Source organism: Anolis sagrei, chromosome 6, assembly GCF_037176765.1.
Source record: "Anolis sagrei isolate rAnoSag1 chromosome 6, rAnoSag1.mat, whole genome shotgun sequence".
Classification (NCBI taxonomy): domain Eukaryota; kingdom Metazoa; phylum Chordata; class Lepidosauria; order Squamata; family Dactyloidae; genus Anolis; species Anolis sagrei.
Window position 1 is genome coordinate 24396619 of NC_090026.1, and position 15361 is coordinate 24411979.

At 39.4% G+C, this 15361-nt stretch overlaps 1 protein-coding gene across 1 annotated transcript; it reads left to right on the forward strand.

Annotated features, from left to right (window-relative positions):
* The first annotated feature begins 7390 nt into the window (after window positions 1-7390).
* Window positions 7391-15052, forward strand: LOC137097418 (vomeronasal type-2 receptor 26-like). The gene is made up of 6 exons (XM_067470510.1): window positions 7391-7542; window positions 9273-9390; window positions 10426-11292; window positions 12957-13184; window positions 13635-13761; window positions 14154-15052. The coding sequence occupies exons 1-6, from the start codon at window positions 7391-7393 to the stop codon at window positions 15050-15052; spliced, it is 2391 nt and encodes a 796-aa protein (XP_067326611.1).
* Window positions 15053-15361: the final 309 nt, after the last annotated feature.

The following is a 15361-nucleotide window of genomic DNA, read 5'->3' on the forward strand; positions in this document are numbered from 1 at the left end:
ATTGTCGAAGGCTTTCATGGCCGGAATCACTAGGTTCTTGTGGGTTTTTTCGGGCTATAGGGCCATGTTCTAGAGGCATTTCTCCTGACGTTTCGCCTGCATCTATGGCAAGCATCCTCAGAGGTAGTGAGGTCTATTGGAATTAGGACAATGGGTTTATATATCTGTGGAATGGCTGGGGTGGGGCAAAGAGCTCTTCCTTGCTGGAGCTAGGTGTGAATGTTTCAACTGATCACCTTCATTAGCATTTGAAGGCTTGGGTGAGCCTGGGAAAATACCCTGTTGAGAGGTGTTAAGATGTGCCTGGTTGTTTCCTCTCTGCTGTTTTGCTGTTATAATTTTAGAGTTTTTTAATACTGGTAGCCAGATTTTGTTCATTTTCATGGTCTCTTCCTTTCTGTTGAAATTGTCCACATGCTCGTGGATTTCAATGGCTTCTCTGTGTAGTCTGACATGGTGGTTGTTGGTGTGGTCCAGCATTTTTGTGTTCTCAAATAATATGCCCTGTCCAGGCTGGTTCATCAGGTGCTCTGCTATGGCTGACTTCTCTGGTTGAAGTAGTCTGCAGTGCCTTTCATGTTCCTTGATTCGTGTTTGTTCAATGCTGTGTGTGGTGGTCCCTATGTAGACTTGTCCACAGCTGCATGGTATATGGTAGACTCCGGCAGAGGTGAGAGGATCCCTCTTGTCCTTTGCTGAACGTAGCATTTGTTGGATTTTCTTGGTGGGTTTGTAGATTGTTTGTATGTTGTGTTTCCTCATCAGCTTCCCTGTGCAGTCAGTGGTTCCCTTGATGTATGGCAGGAACACTTTTCCTCTGGGTGGATATATTTTTCCTGGGAAACATATTTATGGATTCCCTCTGTGCTTCTCTGCTGTTAAATAATATCTAATCCTCTAGTTATTTGGTGGATAACTTGCTGTTTTCCAGGAACAAGGACTCCCATCGTTCTTCATTGTGGAAGTTCATGAGAGTTGCTGATTAATATTATCCAGACAGCTACAATTTATGTATATCCCTATTTTATTGAGCTGTAACATAATAGTAAAAATTCTTATTTTGTTCTATTAAGAACGATAGAATGAAACAATATAAATCATAATTCAATTGTTCAAACACATTTTATTGCTATGTAATATTTTACAAAGCTGACATGAAGTGATTACTATATAGTCATGATTGCTGCTCTCCTGACAACATGGAGAACCTTTGCAAATGAAAGAACGTGTGTTTCCCCATAAGATGATTATTGGATTTTTATATTAACATGGATGTAAAGATATAGATGAAGTGTAGCAATTTAGGATAAAAGTCAGAAGGTAGTAGGTTAGAAATCACCAAAGCCATAGAGAAGATAGAATTCATACTTTTTGTGCATTTTAGTTAACAGGGTTTCATTATGTGTTATATTAGTGTGTATTTTTTTCTTTGACTTAACTGTGTCCTAAGTGTGTATGGAATTTTAATAAAATGATCTCTATATGTTTTAAAAATGAAAGAACATATTGTTTTATAGGCTGATAGCTTTTGATTCTACTCCAGGCTTGTTTGTTTGTACAATAAAAGCCAAATACTTTCCAAACTAATTCTTTCCTTTATTTCTTTGCTATTCTTCTGATTAAAAGAACTTTCACTATAAAGAATAAGTCAAAAACTTTATAAATAATTATCTACATTTTGAAAATGGGTGTTCCTCTAACTTACCACTGGATAACGTTGCAAAGAATGATTCTATTGCGAAATGGCAAGGAGAAAGTTTGAGGAAATGAGACAAAGAGAGTTCCGAAGGTCTACAAAATACAGTTTATTTTCAGTTGGCTGACTGAATTGGACTCTCCTGGTGAATTCAGGAAACATGGTAAAGAACAAAGGAATTGCCTGTGCTTATATATCTATATATAAAAATGCTCTGTGCATAATGAATACCTTAAAAACAAAAGAACCAATGAACGAAATCACACCAAATTTGGTAACAAAATGTCTCACAACACAAGGAGTGACCATCACTCAAAAATTATGATTTTGTCATTTGGGAGTTGTAGTTGCTGGGATTTATAGTTCACCTACAATCAAAGAGCATTCTGAACCTAACCGAAAATAGAATTGGATTAAACTTGGCACACAGTTCTCCCACGACCAATAGAAAATACTGGAAGGGTTTGGTGGGCAGTATCCTTTGGTTTTGGAGTTGTAGTTCACCTACATCCCGAGATCACTGTGGACTCAAACAATGATGGATCTGGACCAAACTCTATATATACTCTATACACACACACACACACACACACATTCATATACATATTCACAAATATACACATATACACACCTACATATATATGCATATACACATACATACACACATATATATACACACATAAACACAGAAATACATAAATATATACACACACACATACATACATATAAACCATATATATACACACACATATATATATATACACATACATTCATATACATATACACATGCACACATACATACAGACACACACACACACATATATATATATGCAAGCACAAATATACACATACATATACATAAACACATATATACACACACAAAACATATACACAGACTGCACCACAGCAACGCGTGGCAGGGGACAGCTAGTCCTTTATAATTAAATGCCTGCATCATAAAAGCATCACAATTGTGCGTGACAAAAATTCCACTTTACGTTGCTTCCAATAGCATATTTTTAACTTCAAGACCTTTGACCTTCCGTAGGCACCTGTGACGCTCTCTGGTCCTGTCGCCTGACCAGAGTGCTGCCACCAATAAATATGAGACGCCACTCTCTCTGTTCTTTGTTCTTTCACGTGGCAGGGTGGACCTTTTATTTTCCATCCCACCCGAAATTCTCATGGTGGTCTGCAAAAAGGCCTTACTGGTACATTATTTCAACTGTTACGTTTATTCATATCATGATCTGATCACCATGCTCAATATATCCCATATGCACGGGGGTATTGGGGTAACAATACAAAAGGTTTGCTAGGGTAAACCCTCTTTCACTCAGACTCAGCCCCCCCCCCCCCGAATCAAACTCAGACCCCCCCCCCCCTCCGAATCAAAATCCTGGCTATGGGCCTGCTTCTTATGGTCTGGTGTGTAAACTTGACTCTCTCTCCCAGGTCACTGGTTAGCAGTGGGTTAATAAGGTTCTGGCAGTTTAGATCAGCAGTGTGAACATGCTGTTTGGGTATCCTACAATGAATCTTGGGATTTCCAAAACTAAAACAAAAAAAATGGTAAATTTTGATTTTGAAATTTTTAGCACAGGCCACACCCACGCATCAGACATTGCCTCATAAATATAAAATTTAACAAATTTGATCCAAATACGAGGAGAAACAAAAGAATGCACACCTCTACTGAGCACCCTTTGGGTTCGGTCACTTAACCAGTTACAAATCCACCTAACAGTATGATCTAGACCACATTTTACTAGTTTGTTTGCAAGATCATGGATGATCTTGTCAAAGACCTTACTGAAATCAAGATATGCTACATCCATGGTATTTCCTGCTTCTACTAAGCTTTTGACCTTCCCAGAAAAAAAGAAAAGGTTAGTTTGGCATGATTTGTTTTTCAGAAATCCAAGTTGACTTTTACTAATCACAGTGTACTTTTCTAAGATTACAGACTGCCTCCTTAATAATCTGATTCAGAATCATTCCTGGTATTGATGTCAGGCTGACTGGATAGAAATTATTTGGATCCTCCTTTTTCCTTCTTGAAGATAGGGGCAACATTTGCCCTCCTCTGGTCTGCTGGGACTTCTCGTGTTCTCCAAGAATTCTCAAAGATTATTGTCAGTGGTTCTGAAATGACTTCTGCTAGGTCCTTCAATACCCTTGGATGTAGTTCATCTGGCCCTGGGAACCTGGTACCTCATCACACTGAGCTTGAGAAGCATGAGAGACTGTCTGTCTAGTGAAGGGAATCTTATCTTTTGATTCCTAATTGTCCCATTTCAAACTCAGTTGTTTCATCACACATTTCGCTCTTCAGGTGTTTGCCTGTTGTTGCCCCCATTCGGAACCATCACATGGGGAATCCTTTTCTCCACATTCTCCGTCTTCGCTGTGTGCCATTCAATGGGGTTGTCATTAATGTCACAGGATCACCACCTCCCTTTCTAGCTCAAACATCTGCTTAATTCCCATCACACTGACAGGCAGCATCACCTCCTATTTCAAGGATACCAGCAGGGATCCCTTACACTAGAGAGGCGGTGTCTCCTTCCATGTCACACTTTTAAAACACTCCTTTGAGTGGGATCTTTCCCTCTTCTCTTTGAAATCCTCCCCTTGAGTACACCAGCAGAATTTTGACCCCACTTTTAACACTTTTTTCTTGCCCTGTACATTACGATCTTTTAGTTTTCTCTCAAGAGCTTCAAAATTCCTTCTGATCTTTTTGCAGACCATGCCTTGCAGAATTATTGGTTCTCACAGGAACCAATAGGAGATGAGGATAGTCAGTGGCCTGGATGAGTCTCATCAGCTAGTCATCTATATGGTGTGTTGTTTTTTTGTTTTTGTTTTTTTGGTTTTTTTGCCCCAGGAAGAAGCATACTTCCTGTCATGTTTGCAAATCACTGCTTCTGTTCTTCTGATGAGGGAGACCAGTACATGTCTCCTCTGGGAATAGACAGGTTCCCTTTCTTGCGTTGAATCTGATACCCTGCAGATCTCCTTAGAAATGACTTTTTAACTCCTGTTCCTGTTCCTCTTCTTTTCTTTTTTTACTGAATTCTGTAGCTCTAAACTGGTTCCTCCCTCAGAGACACCCCCCCTGCATTCATCAAGGACAATCCACTCAGCTATGTCCAAGAACACTTCACCCTCCCCAGAGCTTGTTTAGTATAATTTATGGTTTTGGAAAGAACTTCCACTTGATTCTGTGGGCCCTTCCAGATGGGCCCAAAACACAGGACCTGTATCACTTTTACCTGAGGCATCCATACAATGCCTCTGGTAAAAGCAAATTAGTATTGGGAAAGCTGGGTTTTCCCAAGTTACTCCACATTAATTGACTTTTAGCTAAGGTCTTTCCAGGTGTTGATTCTGTGTGGATTGACTCCTGCTACTGCTTCCACAATCCCCATAGCCATCCTGTTTCTTTGCGCTCCTGGACCCCAAAGGAGTGGGAGGATGCCCCCTGACCAATTTTCTCCCCAAAAAACTTACCAGAAAGGCCTGCCAGCAGCACAGGCCCCTCCCTTGAGTATGCTTGACACTTGAAAATGACATATCCGAAGGTGGTGGGGTGTGTGGCTGAATGCCATCCTAGGTCATAGCCTGGGATTGTGGGAGGATGTGGGGAGGGAAACCTGGGAAGAAGTGGGTTATTTTAACCTGTTTCCTACCAGGTTTCTGCCATGTATAAAAGGGCCCGTGATAATGAATTGGCCTCCTCTTCCTCAGAGACATCCAGCAATCCTTCTTGAATGACAGTTCACTCAGTTGTAGTCAAGAACCTCTCATCTGCTCCAACATGTTCTAGTCCTCATCATCTCTGACAGAATAGAGAACTTTGAATCGATTCTGTAATTCCAGATTCACAAAACAATGCTTGATAACAATAATATTAATTGTATTTCTTAACTGCCTCTCCACATGGCTCAAGATGAGTTACAGAATAATTAAAGCACACGAACACTATAAAAATACCACAAATACACAAATTAACATGTATTTCTATAAAATATGCATGTTAAAATGTATTTCCATAAAATAAATATTAAAATACACAAAAAAGAGATTAAACAAAGGACACTAATTAAATATCCATGCTTTAAAATTGACTGGGTAGGCCAGCAGGCAGAGTCAGATCTTTAAATGCTTGGTCCTCCTCCTCCTCCTCCACCTCCTATCTGTTACATTCCTCCAAGCATGGACCTTGTCCACATTTGAAGTAACATCCTCAGAACCAGTCTCTCTAGGTTCATTGGATGTGTGCTGTACATCTAGGATGGTTGGCTGGGCTGTGTCCAACCACCTCTTCACACAACCCTTTCGGGCCATGCTGTTGCACTGGCAATTGCTGGCAAAAAAAAAAAAAGAAGGTGCATGGGGTGGCTTGTGGTGCCTTGCTTGTCCCCCTTCCTCCCCTCATTACATGGAGGGGCAGGACAGGGTGCTTTGGCACCCTTTCCCTGTCCCCCATCACATGACAGAAAGGCCCCGCCACCCTTTCTGCCATCATACAGTGAAATGGTCCAGAAAGTGCAGGTAGCTTCATCGGAGCTACCCAAACTACACTTTCCTCCCTGTTGTGGGGAGCAAATTGGGTCGGGTCTGCTGTGCATTGTGTGATAGCAAATGGCAAGCCCTGTCCTTGCAGCAAATAAAAGTGGTAAAACGGGGCTTTTTTGCCCCATTTGAAGAGCTCTCAAGCTTCCTGATATCCTTAAGTGTAGAGATTTGCACCTTTGTTGTAGATGTAGCTTGCTAGGTTTTCTGGCGAAAAGACAAACATGCCCTGTAGGTGACTACAGTTCCTTCTTCTCTCTCCACAATTGAGTAATTTAGGTTAAAAGCAGGAACTTTTCCCAGAACTCTTATGAATGCTTTGTTGAAAATGATGACCTAGCTACTGGCTCCACCGCCAGAAAGGTCAGGATACCTAGCTGAAGTTCTGCTTAATAAGCCAAGGCAATAAAAGTAGTGCCAAACTGCATTGATTCTATAGTGTAGATGCCCCCAAATACCATGGTTGAGGAAATATTGGGCAGAATGCTTTAGGTCAGTTTCTAAAACCTAGGAGTTAACTGGTTCTACAGGTTAGAGAAATAGTAATACTAGGAATATTATGCATGCCAAACATTCTCATTTATTTTTCCTCCCACTCAACAGATTTACTGTATGTACTTCTAATATTTTCCATTTGGGTGTCCCATTGATTGTGCCATCTTTGGCAACTAAAAACAAAAAGGAACAAACTAAAAGGTGATGATGAAACTTTTTAAAAAGTACTTGTTTTTCACTCTCTTCTCTTTGACTTCACCTATAGCCCAATACTCCTGGGAAATAACTTATAACTGTGTAATTATCTCAAATTGCTTGCATTTCATTGAGGCCAAAAATATGATCAATCATACAGCTTATGAAATCCTATAAAAAGTACCTTTGCCATCCAAAAATGAGCAGAGAGCATTGAGTGAGCAACATCTTCAGACTCCTATGATCAAATAAGCACACAATCATTGCAGAAAGAACATTAAAAGTATGTTGTGTGCAGATATAACATGGAAACGGAAGATTGTATGTCAGTTTTTCTTCCCTGAGGTGACAGGGATATTTGTGCTGTCTGCAGCCTTCCTATTGTTGTGGTCATCTCAAATGGAGGGCAAGCCACAGGCCACAATGTGCTTTCTCGATGATACCTTCCAGATGCCATATGAATATTACCAAAGCGGAGACTTGTTGATTGGAACAATTGCTTCTCAGTTTGGTATGCTGTCGGATGAAATGGGTTTCAATGAGCATCCCAGCACAAAGTTTGAAAACGAACTAATGTATGGATGTAATTTTTGAATTGCATTTACATTTACAAGCATGCTTTAAAATATGTATGTTCTTTTCTTGAGATTATCTCTGTGTGAGAGAGAGTGTGTGTATTTACATGTATACAGACACATAGTTTTGTTCTCTCCTCTTAGTGCTCGTTTTAAATTCATTGTGCTTACTCCTGTTTTCATCCACTCTGTATACTGTCTCATCCTCTATGATACTGCTCTGTATCTTCCATTACTTCCTTCTGATTACATTTTCACTCTCCATCTAAGTTTCCTCTTCTGTGTACCTATTCTGCGGTTTATGATTCCTTGTATACTTGTTGCTGTATTTTGTTTCAACCATTCAAAGCATAAGTGGCCCATCTACTTAGAACTGCATCATATGTTTTGTCAATTTTCCAATATAGCATTATTCTCTTTGTTGTATGATTTATGTCTTGCCATGTTATTTATTAATCTCCTTTCCTCCATTTCATCATTTTGGGTGTGTTTTCTTTTTTATTTTGCATTTCCTGGGGGGGAGTGTTAGGTGAGATTCTAATCCTTGAATGATTTGTGTGGAGAAGAAGAAAAGGAGTCACACCCCATGTTTAAAAGTTACCTTGGAAGAAGTTAGAAATTGAGACTCTGGAATAGTACACCTAAAGTTAGCAAGATTCACAATAGTCTAGAGGCGTTTTGGCTTCGATTTGCCAGTTTTCCTCATGGCTGTATTAGGAACTAAGAAAGTAAGAGAAGATCTCCATCATAATAGCAGAAAAAAGGAGAAAGTGGAAGCTGTATGCAGTTCTCCTTGAATATTCCAATGTCTAATAGTCACCACTTGATTATTTGCATTTAAAATATATTACAGACACAAAATCTAGCCCAGGCAATGTTCAGTGAATTTTACACCTATGTACTTGAATGGGTGTATTGCATTCTAACTCCAGTTTTAAAGCTGCATTCCTATGGGATTGAATTACACAGCAAGAAAAAAAACAGACTGAATTCTGAGCAGACACACAGTAGATGTAAATCTTTTGCTGAAATAAGTAGCACTTGCATAGCAATCTTGTTTGATCTGTTTGTTAAAAATTAAATTCCATTGGCTCAATGGAATGCTTGGTCTTAAGTAAGTTTCAGCTCAAACTGTACTTTATTTTGGGTTGCTGTGAGTATTTCAGGCTGTATGTATTACAGCAGCATTCTCTCCTGACATTTCGCCTGCATCTGTGGCTGGCGTCTTCAGAAGTTCTGTCCTTTATTTTAGTTGCACAATAGGCATGACTTTGCTTTAGAAACCACACCTTTATAAAGTCATATTAAATAAAAATCTAGTAAAGAAGTGGGGTAACTACTAAGGAAGTTTTGTCAGGTAGTGAACTTCAAAGAAAGATTGGAATGGCTCATTTCTTCTGAGTCTGAATGTCTGTCTTTCTTCATGTCCAAAATAGAAATATCAGATAAAGTTACATTAACCTGTTATATAACATTTTTCAATGAAATGCTTTATGGAGATATCTATTGCATACATTTTACAATTATACATGCATATATCTAATCATTTGCATTAGGCCAACACTGAAGAACTATCAACATATTCTGGCCCTGGAATTTGCTATAAACGAGGTAAACAACAACCCCAACATCTTATCAAATATCAGCTTGGGCTTCCATGTCTATGACAGTTATTTCAATGCAAGAATGACTTATCAAAACATTCTGAAACTTCTCTCTACCTGGAAAAGGATTGTCCCCAACTTCCACTGTAACAAGAAAAAGAATCTGGTTGCTGCCATTGGAGGAATTGACTCTGAAGTCTCTTATTACATGGCTACAATCACTGGCATTTACAAGATTGCACAGGTAAAGCATATGAATGTATCATTGCATTTGGGGGGGGGGGGTTAAAACTACCTTTCACCTTTCATGTTACACTCAGGATATTCCCTACGTTTCTCCTCTGAAAAAAAAAGTTGTGTGTGCTTGCTCCATAGAAATACTGTATCAAAATTGCAAGACAAGCTTTTGGTAGGGTGTGTGAAAAATGGGATTATGTGTCATTTTGGAGGTCAATATTTCCAAGTGGTCATAACATGTAGGGTGTTCTGGTGGTGCGCTGCACATTATAGATAAGTTTAGATTATTCCCTCCATATGTATCTCTGATTAGGATTATTTGTATAACTAAAGGAATAGTTGTTTTATCTCTAAGAATCTTTGTGTTCAAGAGATGTTCCTTGATAAGCAAAATAGATCTGACAACCTTCCCTTTGGACCCATCTCCAAAGTAGGTTATAGTGAACTGGAAATACTAAAAATAGATTAGAATAATGACTAAATAGAACAATGACTAAAGATACAACATCTTCACATGGGCTAAATTCAGCAGCATGTGTTGATTTAACCCTGGTCACCCACCGGTTCCCATCATATGAATCCAGCATGGCTCTGTGGAGGCTGTAATCCAGAACATGCTACCAGAACATGCTACATGGGAGAGTTCCCTTGTTGCCCTTGGAATGTATGGGGGAAGCCGCACACTCCTCTTGTGCTCATTTTTCCTCATCTGATCACCCTTGGATGGAGCTTGGTAATGCAGGTTGTGGGGTGCCGGGTTCCCCACACTTCTCTACAAAGTGGAGCACCTCCGGTGGCCATGAGACAAGGTTGTAATAAATCACAGATCAGATTGGGATAATAGCATGATACAGCATCCCAAAGCACTGGAAGGCCAGGTTAAAATCCTTGCCCAACAGCACTGGTGTATCTGAATGTTCTGTAAGACTTAAAGAAGTGCTGGTTATTGATTGAAGAATAAAACATATTTTAAATGTGATAGAAGAAACTTATCGGCCCATACCACACTGATGCTATTAAAAGTCAATTTCTTTTGGTCTAGATTGGCTACTGTGTATTGGCTCCAGTGATGAGTGAAAAACCCCAACACTCTTTTTTCTATCGGATGGTCCCAAATGAAGTATATCAGTACAAAGGGATTGTCCAGCTCCTTCTGCATTTCCAGTGGACATGGGTTGGGATGATGGCAGCCGAAGATGACAATGGAGAAAAATTTGTGCAAACGCTGGGAAAGATGCTTTTCCAAGGAGGCATATGCACAGCTTTTACAGCAAAAACAAAACACTTAGCTCAATTCATGGGAAGTGAATCAGCTTTTAAAGTCTTTCCATACTTATGCGGTCTACTAACCGATTCCAAAGTCAAGGTAGTGATTATCAATGCAGAGCATCAGACCGTATCAAATTTAAAATGGCTGATTTATATTTATGTTGTTTTAAAAAACCTGGTGACACTCGCATCTTTGTCTAAAGTATGGATTATGACAGCTCACTGGGATTTCTCATCACAAGCTGTTCACAGGATTTTTGATATACAATCCTTTGATGGTACACTGTCTTTTGCCATTCATTCAAAAGAAATGTTGGCATTTTCAGAATTCCTTCAAACACTTCATCCTAGTTCATCAAAAAGAAATGATTTTCTTACACTTTTTTGGGAAGAGGCATTCAGTTGTTCTTTTTCTGAATCTAATGAAGACATTAAGAGGCCTACGTGCACTGGGCAAGAAAGGCTGGATGATCTCCCAAGAGTTCTTTTTGAAGTAAGCATGACAGGCCAAAGCTACAGCATCTACAATGCAGTTCACATGCTAGCACATGCTTTAGATGGGGTTTATAAATCTAAGACAAGTCGAAAAGTAATGGCGTACCTGGGTCCACCAGATCCTTCAAATCTTCAGTCATGGCAGGTAGGATTTCCCATCACAAGTAACAGTGATATCAAATGTTTAAACTACTATCTTGAAATGAGCATACAAGATATCTATTAATGACTTACAAAAGTAAAGACGGGGAGATAAAGTTCATAATAATATGTACTAAAACTACTAAATGTACTAAAAATGTTGGTCTGGTATTTAATATCGTCAGAACATCAATGGCAGGTAAAGCCACCACTCCACGGCCCACCTCACCTTCCTTCTCATCCCATGGGGGGTGGGGGGAAGTGTCACTGCCCGGTTTTCCCCATTAAAGGGAAGGCAACACGGAAGGCTCCCATGTTGCCATGGTGGGCGCTGGTTTACTTCCCTTTTTGGCACAGAGTCTGGCCAGTAGTCTCTTTTTCTCATGTGAAGGGCTCTGTGCTGAAAAGGGAGATAAAGCAGCATACAACAGTCAAATCAGACCAATCACGGATTAGGCTTTAGCACAGCTGGTAAATCACCAGCAGTGATAGGATCTACCAACCGAAAAGTTGCCAGTTCAAACTTCCAGATCGGTGTGATCACCTAACTGTTAGCCCAGATTACAATTAGACAAATTGGGTACCACTAAAAAGCAGAGGAGGCATTTTACAATACCATAAAAGAAAAAAGATCAGAAAAAGCCCGGTGACCAAAAGGAAAGAGGAAGTCCTGATGGCTCTTCATCATATAGGATTGAGTGACAGCATGCCACTGTGGCTGGACTGAAGCACAATATTCAAGGTGCCAAAAAGCTGGGCATTGACACAACATAACTCCTTTCTGTCTGTTTCTGCCTTGTCTGTCCAAACAGCATTGAATATTTGCTGTGTATGTGTTCTGTGATCTGCCCTGAGTCCCCTTGGGAAGATATTATTATTATTATTATTATTATTATTATTATTATTATTATCTTGTGAGGTGGCAAGTAACTATTAAACATGATGACAGGAATCCCTTATTTATTATTATTATTTCCAGCATATCTACCCCATCCTTCTCAACCCTGGAGGAGGACACAGGATGGCTTACACTCTGCAACAATTTGATGTCGCAACATCTAAACAAATACAACAATATAACAACAATTTAAAACAATAGATAGAACATTAATTAAAACAATTAAAAGCATTATTGTCAACCATATAACCATTCCAAGCCAATTCCACATTCAAAGTTCTGTTATGCCTGCTGTCCAAAAGCCTTGTCCCAGAACCATGATTTCAATTTTTTCCTGAAAAACAGGAGGGATGAAGCCACCTTTATCTCACTGGGAAGCGAGTTCCACAAGTGGGGGACCATCATCGAGAAGGCCGTGTCTCTCATCCCCTCAAACACATTATGGCACAGAGAGACTAAAAGAGCATCTACATTGTGGCTTCAGTGCAGAATCAGCACCACTTTAACTGACATGGCTCAATGCCATGGAGCCATTGGAGTTTTAGAAGGTCATTAGCCTAATCTCATAAAGAATGCAGGCGACTCACAAAAAAAAATCTCCATTTAAAGGGGTGTCAAAAATATTCATTCTGCAAATGGAAACTCATTCATTCTGCAAATTCTTAATCATCCTGGAAGCATGCAGATAGGTAAAAGTGAAGAAGAAGTCTCATCATCTTCCCCTTTATAGTAATTCCCCACCAACTCATCATTTTCTTCTTTCAATCTAGCTTCATTCTTTCTTGAGGAGTGTCATATTTAACAATAGTGCTGGAGACACTGTGGCTTTTGACGAGAATGGGGAATTAGCAGCTGGATTCGATATTATGAACTGGGTTACTTTCCCAAACCAATCCTTCTTAAAAGTTAAAGTAGGAAATATGGACCCTCATGCTTTCTTGGGCAAAGAGTTCAGCATTAATGAAGAGGCCATTACATTGCACAACACCTTCAATCAGGTGGGGCCTATTCAAATTTTCTTTTAAAAAGCAATGGTAATTCAAATAGTTTGATGTCTTCATCCTGGGTAGATGGTGGTGGTGTAATCCTATTCATCAGAAATGAGTTGTTCCTCCTACACAATAAATGTATTATTGTTGCTGTGTTCCTTTCAACCTCAGAGGAAGACCATTGCAAACCTACTTTGAGCCAATCTTACAGAGGAAAACCTGCAACACATTTACTTTAAGGTTACCATAAATCAGAAGCAACTTGAATACTCACAATGATGACAAGGAATTATCTTTTCCCTTTTTGAACTCACTTCTTTGTGACAACAAAGCTTTTTCAACAACTCTGTTTATATGGTCAACACTGTATTACCAAAATCAATTGATGTAAGATTGAATATTTCGGTTACTGTTGTTAACATGGCAAACTGATATGCTGTCTCTCCTTTCCGTGGATAGGTGCTGCCTATTTCACTGTGTAGCGATAAATGCCATCCCGGTTATATGAAGAAAAAGATTGAAGGGAAAATATTTTGTTGCTATGAATGTATTCCATGTCCAGATGGGAAATTTTCAAACCAAAAAGGTAGGCAGTTTAATATTCTTCAGAAATTTAACTTATGGCAACAACCACAAACCGTATGGGTCAATCCTTTGGACATACAAAGACAAATAGATGAAGCAAAATTGATTCATTTTTTCTTATTGATTACTCACATTTCTATCTTGCCTTTCTTCACTGGACAGCAAACATGTCTACTTTTTGCTCCCAACTTTCTGCTCATGTTAATCCTGATGCAGATTAAGCTCAGAGACAGTTGGGTTACTGTGAGTTTTCTGGCCTGTATGGCCACGTTGAAAGCCTTCGACAACACACTGAGAGACAGTTGCTTGCTGGGCTGAAATGAGTTGAATGTCTCAATGAGTACTTAACTTGGATTTTCTGAAAAATGAAAAATTACCTGTTTTATTTTTCAGACATGGCTGAATGTTCAAAGTGTCCAGACGATCAGTATCCCAACAAGAACCAAGATGAATGCCTTCCCAAAAGTATAAACTTCCTCTCGTTCACAGAACCTTTGGGAATAACTCTAACTTGCTTGGCTCTCTCCCTTTCTCTGATCAACATTATGGTGCTCAAAATATTCATCAAGAACAAGGACACTCCTATTGTCAAGGCCAATAACCGGAACCTCACTTATTCGCTCCTCGTTTCCCTATTACTCTGCTCCCTCTGTACATTTCTCTTCATTGGTCAGCCTAAAAAAGTGACCTGCTATTTGCGACAAACCATTTTTGGCACTGTCTTTTCAGTAGCTGTGTCTTGTGTATTGGCAAAAACCATAACTGTGGTTGTTGCCTTCATGGCTACCAAGCCAGGATCCAGGATGAGGAAATGGGTGGGAAAAGGATTGGCAAACTCTGTAGTTTTAAACTGTTCTCTTATTCAAGCCAGTATGTGTGTTGTATGGCTGTGTATTGCTCCCCCATTTCCAAATTTTGACATGCACACATTAGCTGAAGAAATCATTTTGGAATGCAACGAAGGATCCGTCACAATGTTTTATTGCATTATGGGCTACCTGGGATTTCTGGCCATGGTTAGTTTCACTGTGGCTTTCTTTGCCAGAAAGTTGCCAGACAGTTTCAATGAAGCCAAATTCATTACTTTTAGCATGCTAGTGTTTTGCAGTGTTTGGTTGTGTTTTGTTCCATCTTACCTGAGCACTAAAGGAAAGTACATGGTGGCTGTAGAGATTTTCTCCATTTTAGCCTCTAGTGCTAGTTTATTGGGTTTCATCTTTTTCCCCAAATGTTTCATAATTGTCCTGAAACCTGAATTGAATTGCAAGGACTACCTAATCAGAAAAAAATGACACACACACATACATATATCTCTCCATCAAGATCACTCCCAAATGTAGATTCCAAGAAAGATAAAATGAACATAAAAGCATAAAATGAACATAAAAGCATAAAACGAACAATTATAGTCTTTGTCCATAAAGTAAGAGGTTTGTTTGTTTGGGCTTTTTTTTGGGGGGGGGGGGGGAGAAAGTAATTATTTGTGCAGGTGAGTTGAGGAAGTTGTGGTGAAAAATGTCACTTCTTGTGGTCTGGTATGTAAATTTGACTCCTTCTCCCGGGTCACTGGTTAGCAGTGTTCTGGCAGATTAGATCAGCAG